General features: G+C 46.5%; 1 protein-coding gene across 1 annotated transcript in view; it reads left to right on the forward strand.

The window, feature by feature from the left end:
* Positions 1 to 5,819, forward strand: part of NCAPD2 (non-SMC condensin I complex subunit D2) — a gene marked incomplete at its 5' end in the record, with an annotated part of 58,768 nt that overhangs the window by 10,968 nt on the left and 41,981 nt on the right. The window contains 5 exons of the mRNA XM_025211935.1: positions 941 to 1,075; positions 2,033 to 2,117; positions 2,383 to 2,563; positions 2,755 to 2,882; positions 4,474 to 4,683. Coding sequence (XP_025067720.1) covers positions 941 to 1,075; positions 2,033 to 2,117; positions 2,383 to 2,563; positions 2,755 to 2,882; positions 4,474 to 4,683 — 739 coding nt within the window. The remainder of the gene's footprint in view (positions 1 to 940; positions 1,076 to 2,032; positions 2,118 to 2,382; positions 2,564 to 2,754; positions 2,883 to 4,473; positions 4,684 to 5,819) is intronic.

A 5,819-nucleotide genomic window follows, 5' to 3' on the forward strand; every position in this document is an offset into this window, starting at 1 on the left:
GGGGAGAATGACGTCCCGGGATTTGCTTGAGAAGCATCTATGGATGCAAGCCAGTGCTTTGGTCGCTTTACTAGCCGCAGCATCGCATTGCAGGCTCATGTTCATCTTGTGGTCAATGATGACCCCCAAGTCTCTTTCTTCCATAGTGCTAGCCAACATACCACTGCCAAGCCTATAAGGATGTTGACTGGAGTAAGACCAGAGATGACTTACCTAGGCAGCTGCATGTTTGTGCTATTTATGTAGACCTCTTGTACCACCGAGAGAGGGAGTATTTCATTGGGGAAGCAGCCTTTCTCAACAACCTGTCACTGTTCCTTGGATCACAGCCAGACCATTTGATAGTACAGTTGAGAGATGCAGTCCATCACCTAGGATTTCAGTTCTCCTCCCTTTGGCAGCCACTTGGCCCATTTCAGACATAGGAGCAACATAGATTTGGACAAATGTGAACCAATGTTTTCTGGACACCATGTCAGGTGTCTCCCCTTCAACTTGGTGCCTACTTCCCATCTGTGAGGCAGCTGCTTGGAGATTGAAGCATACCTTCAAACATTGCACCACCACTGACACTTTTAGATCAGATGAAGCTACAGCAACTGGGGTTCTTCAGTTTGTTATCCACAAATACATCCTGAACTGCACCTTCTATCCTCTTCCTCTGATTCCCTAACATTCTGGGGTGCTGCAGCAGAGAGGAAACTAAACAGTGGGAACTATGCACACCTTTATGTTGTTGGAACAAATGAATGCAAGCAAGGTTCATGCATGTCATGAAGATGCTAGTGGAGCAAAATGTCTCTGAGCTCAAATGCATGCTCACCCTCTGCAGCATGTACTTATCAACAATACCTTTCAAGGAGCTCCCATTACTGCAGTAAGTGACTTTTATATGCATGTAAGGCTTCTGGGTAACTTCTCTTCCCTTTTCTTGGTGTAGGCCCTGCCATTGACTCGATTCCAGACAGTAGTGTGTCTGGCAGTTGGCCGTCTCCAAGACAAGTCAGTGATGGTGGTGAAGAATGCTGTCCAGCTGCTGGCTGCATTTCTTTCCAACAACCCTTTCTCCTGCAAGGTAAACCCTTATAGTTGGGGACCTACTGAAATTGTGATTGCACGTTTTTCATGGAAACTGTGAAATTGGGTGGACTTCGTGAGAAAATGGTGGGCTCTGCAAAAAATGGGCTCTGCAATTTTGGCAGGCTGACTGCAAAAAAAGAAAAAACCAAAAAACCCACCTTACTGAAAATAAAATGCTAGCTCCCCAGAGGGAGCCAGCAGTTCTCACAGCACTGCAGCCCAGCTGGGCAGAAGGGGGCCTGAGGGCATGAAAGAGCACCCAAATTAGCAGCCACCACCTGCTACCCCTGCCCCTAGTGCCGCTGAGAGGGATGTCTGTTATGTGGCTTCTCCCCCTACAATTGCTGGCAAGGGGAGGGGCTGCATGACAGACAGCCCTCACAAACAATCAGTGCGGGGGAGGGGGCTCTTGGCCAATCAGTGTCATGGGGTGGGTGCTGCATTCAGCCCACAGAAATGGTGGCTGACTGCAATCTCTCTGCAATATCGACTGCCTTGAATTGCATAGATCCCTAGGTATAGCTTGTTGGGAATTCATGCTCCTCCTTTGAGGCACGAGCACCAGCATCTCTGTGCTGTCAAATGTTCATGCACTTTTTGGCTGTGAATCAGGCTCAGATTTAGAGACCTAGTTTTTCCCAAGATTCAGGTGCTGTAATGTGTGTCTTACATTCCCTGATGCACTTTTGTGTATGCTGGACTCTGACATGGTCAGAGTATATGGCTCTTGGCTCTGCTTACAGCCTGCACCAAGTTGATTTGAGTCTGCTGTAGGGGGCTGTTCCTCTGAAATGTGGGGTTTGGGCTTTGGGACTTTGTCCCACTATGTCTTTAAGGTATTTCATCGGGAGCTGAATTCAAGCTGTGGGTGAACAAGGAGGATTTCAGGGCTTAAGAATATGGAGTATAAAGAGTGCAATATCCCCTATATTGCTTTTCTTGATATCCCCAGATAAGCTGTTCTGACTTGGCTGAGCCGCTCAAGAAGGAAATGCAGAAGCTGCATGAAATGAGGGACAAACACAGGGCTGCATCTGGTAACTTCTTCTCTTCTGCTCTTTTCAGTGGATATCTTGTGTCCTCACAGCTGACATTCCTTTCAACTTATTCTACCTTCTATTGAAGTCACAGTAGTCTTACACTTAGTGAGGGAAGGAAGGCATGGCTAGACCAGCCAACAGGGATGATGTATGCTATGTAGATATAAGGGGGAAGTACAGGTCTTCTTCCCAGCTGTGCTTCCTTCTCTCCGATTCTAGTCTGAGTCTGTATCACTAGGTTTGCATGTCTTTTTTCTTATAGCATTAGCAATTACACCAGAGGAGGAGTGGGAAGCAATGCAGCCAGAGCTCAAGGCCACGGTGCAACAGCTCCTTCATCCACAACAGGGAGAAGAGGAGAGAGAGGTGGCAGTAGAGGTTGAGGACACTGCACAGGATACAGCAGAGCAAATTATCCAGTTACTGAGGAAGCTAAATTATAAGTGAGTGGGGACATTGCACTTTTGGGCAGAGGCAATACTTTAGAAGCTTCCACTTGTAAGTTAGGTGTGGATCCAGGGGCAAAGCTGGAAGAATCTGATGTGGGAGTGTTTTTTCATTTTAGGTTTTTTTTTTAAAACTCTGATTCTTTTCATTTGGTAGATGATGTTTTGTTTTGCACCCCCTCTGCCAGGGCTGCTGTTTGCCTTACACAGGAGGCTGTGAGCTGTTTCCAAGGAATAGAGCCCTTCATCAGCACTTCCGAGTTGAAGGATGACAAGGAAGCCATGATCTTGGGCATCTTGAAGGCACTCTACACAGGTACCTGCCCTGGGTCAGTCAGTTCCTTGGTCTTCAATCAAAATGCTATAGAGAATAAGTGATCTGCCTTTCTGTCAAAACTTCTCTCTTAAATTAGTCTGCTTGGACACTTCTTCAAGACTGACTTGGGTCTGTTGTCATGATGAATTGGTCCTCTGATCTCATCATATGTCAGTACCACCCTTTTAGAGTATTAAAGCCTCAGTGGCCCCTGAAGTGAGTACACCCACCCAGCTTCTTTTGCCCCCATCCTGGCTTTTTCTGTGCCACTATGCCTAGAGCTATGATCTTGCAGTATTTTCCTCGTCGTGGCTTTGACAGACCTCCCAAATCGAACCAACTTTGAACTAAACCAACGGTGCTCAATCTTTTCAGACCTGTGGTACCAAAAGTGATATGGGGCTAGTCTGTGGGCTGGATTGGGCCCTGTGCATCAGGGTTGGGCCCTGCGCTACCTCCACCCAGCCCCACATACCTGAATAGGGCCCCGCATGGCAAAAGTGGGTCCCATGGGCCTGAATCAGGCCTCACACCGCCTCTGCGCACTCCTGTGAACTGGGATCAGGCCCCTCACTATCCTGCATGCCCAATCTAGCATTCGGGGTCATGCTATCCAGTCTGCAGCACTTCCCAGAGGTTCAGAAATTTGGCAGCAGGGGTGTGGCAGATAACATTGCCACCAATCCCATGCCATCAAATTTTCAGACTCATGGGGAACTCCCCCGAGCTAGATGACATGGCTCCTGGGGCTGAATCTGGCCCACAAACTGAGGGTTGAGCACCCCTGAACTAAAAAAAGTCCTGCTTTCCTCATACTTGAACTTTAGTCCTTTCAGTTCCACTCAGTTACTCTATCATTATGTCAGAACAGCAGCTTTCTGGGGCTTGTGTGCCGTCAGTCTCAGCTTCCCTTGGGGGGCCATCAGTAGGGGTTAATCTAAACTCCTGAATGTTCCTTTTACCAATCACCGCACACCCAGAGAGAACCTAGCCAATGGGAATTGGTTCTCCTCTACCTTGAATTCCTCCAGGAATCAGATTCACTTCCCTCCAAGTGACAGTCATGATGTTTTCAGGGCACAGGTTATGCAGGATAAAAGGGGGATGCTGCTTTACTCTGTTACTGCTTATCTGCATCCTCTTACATCAAGGTAACTAGATTTTAACCCCTTAGTGAAAGAGGAGTAAACTCTGGTAGGTAGCCCACTTCTCATGTGGTAAGAGCACGTATGAGGACATTACTGCAGAGCAGCTGATATGCAATAACGCTGTGTTCCTTTTCACATTACGGTAATTATTTACATGTCCATATCCTCAGATTCATAACCCGTAACAGCATATCACAATCTTGTTCTTGATGCCTGCCAGTTTACATTGATTCAGTGGAGAACACTGGAGCTATACTGGCAATCCATTTTGGTTGCTTAATGGTGATTTATGGTCAATGGTGTTTTATATTCTTGGAATGGGGACTGCTAGATCTTGACCAAGGTCAGTGGGTTGAAGGGAGATGTGACAAAATGCCATCCAATTGTGAACATTTCACTTAAGTTGCCAGCTCTGTTCATGGACTTATCATCTCACTGTGTAGGTTCCCACCTAAAAAACTGTGTCCCAAAGCCTTTGAATGACAGTGATAATACTGAAAGTGAAGATCTTGCACTAGTGGAGCAGCTAGCATCAGAAATGGTCAAGCAGGAGATGTTGGTGCAGTATCTGCAAGATGCCTACAACTTCTCTGTAAAAATCATGGAAGCCATGAGCATGGTTAGCAGGATGATGTACGGAAACTCTGTCTCTGGTAGGTGATAAACATGGATCCTTCTTCACATTAAGACTTCCAGGGTCTGAAACTTGATCAGCAAGGAGATGTCTTAGAGCTCTAAGTTTGTGATGGTGGTGTGATAAACAGATATGGGGCTGGCACTGGAGTTATATGGACAGGGGGTCTGTGTATTACATTAATCTGGCAGTAGGGGCTTAAAGGAGTTATCTTGGAGAAAGTGGGAGGGGGGAGGTGAGCTTCCTTGGGTATATAGAGGCACTGGCGCACTTTAAGCAAATGTTAAGGCATCCAGCCTCTTCAGCCTAAATGCTGAAAGTATTTCAAAGCGTCAGGCAACTACAGTCAGTTTTGGGGGGCAGGTTCTCTGTTCTGTTTTGTTGGTGCTGAAGGAGTGAAAGCCACCTCTGACTCACTGTATTTCCCCCTTCCTCCCTGCTGGCTTGCCATTCCCCAAAGTGAGCCACGTCAGAAAAAAGCTGCCTCTTATTTGACTATATTGCAAGGTATGCAGATGGAAGATGAGTGTGACTGGTGGGCATGGTGCACATGTGCTCCAGGTAATCTCAGTTGCTGCACAGACCCTTGATGCAAGTTGGAAACCCCAGTTTATCTAATATGTGGAACAGCTGAGGCAGTTGAAGAATTAGACATTTTTGTTTTATGTTTGCCCACATGCATATTTCTCTCTGAATGGGCATTCAGGCTGTATGTTTGATCCTGGTCTCTGCCTAAGCCAAATCTATACAGCACATATGTGCCCTGCCACTTAAGCTCTGCACAAAGGGCTGAAAGGTCAATGTGCACTTCTTACTTCTGTTTTTCTTAATCACCTTAGACTCGAGACCAGGCTTTCAGTTGTCCTTAGGCTGCAATTTAGTCCTTGTAGCCAATTTCATCCGTTAATGTATTTTTATTGCTCTTGTTGCCCATTGACAAAAAGAGAAAAAAATTGCATTTGGCCTTGACCATATGCCTTCTTTTGCATAGGGGAGCTTTGGGTTTTTTCCTCAGATCAGGCCTCAGTGCTCTGTGTCAGTATGTTGTCTTCATTCATGCTTCAGATATTTACGCCTTGTATAATAGGCACATCAGGCATCCATGCAGCCACAGTTCCCATTCCAGTACCATGTGTAGTTTATGAGTCTCTTTCC

Source organism: Alligator sinensis, unplaced genomic scaffold (assembly GCF_000455745.1).
Source record: "Alligator sinensis unplaced genomic scaffold, ASM45574v1 scaffold1238_1, whole genome shotgun sequence".
Taxonomy (NCBI): domain Eukaryota; kingdom Metazoa; phylum Chordata; order Crocodylia; family Alligatoridae; genus Alligator; species Alligator sinensis.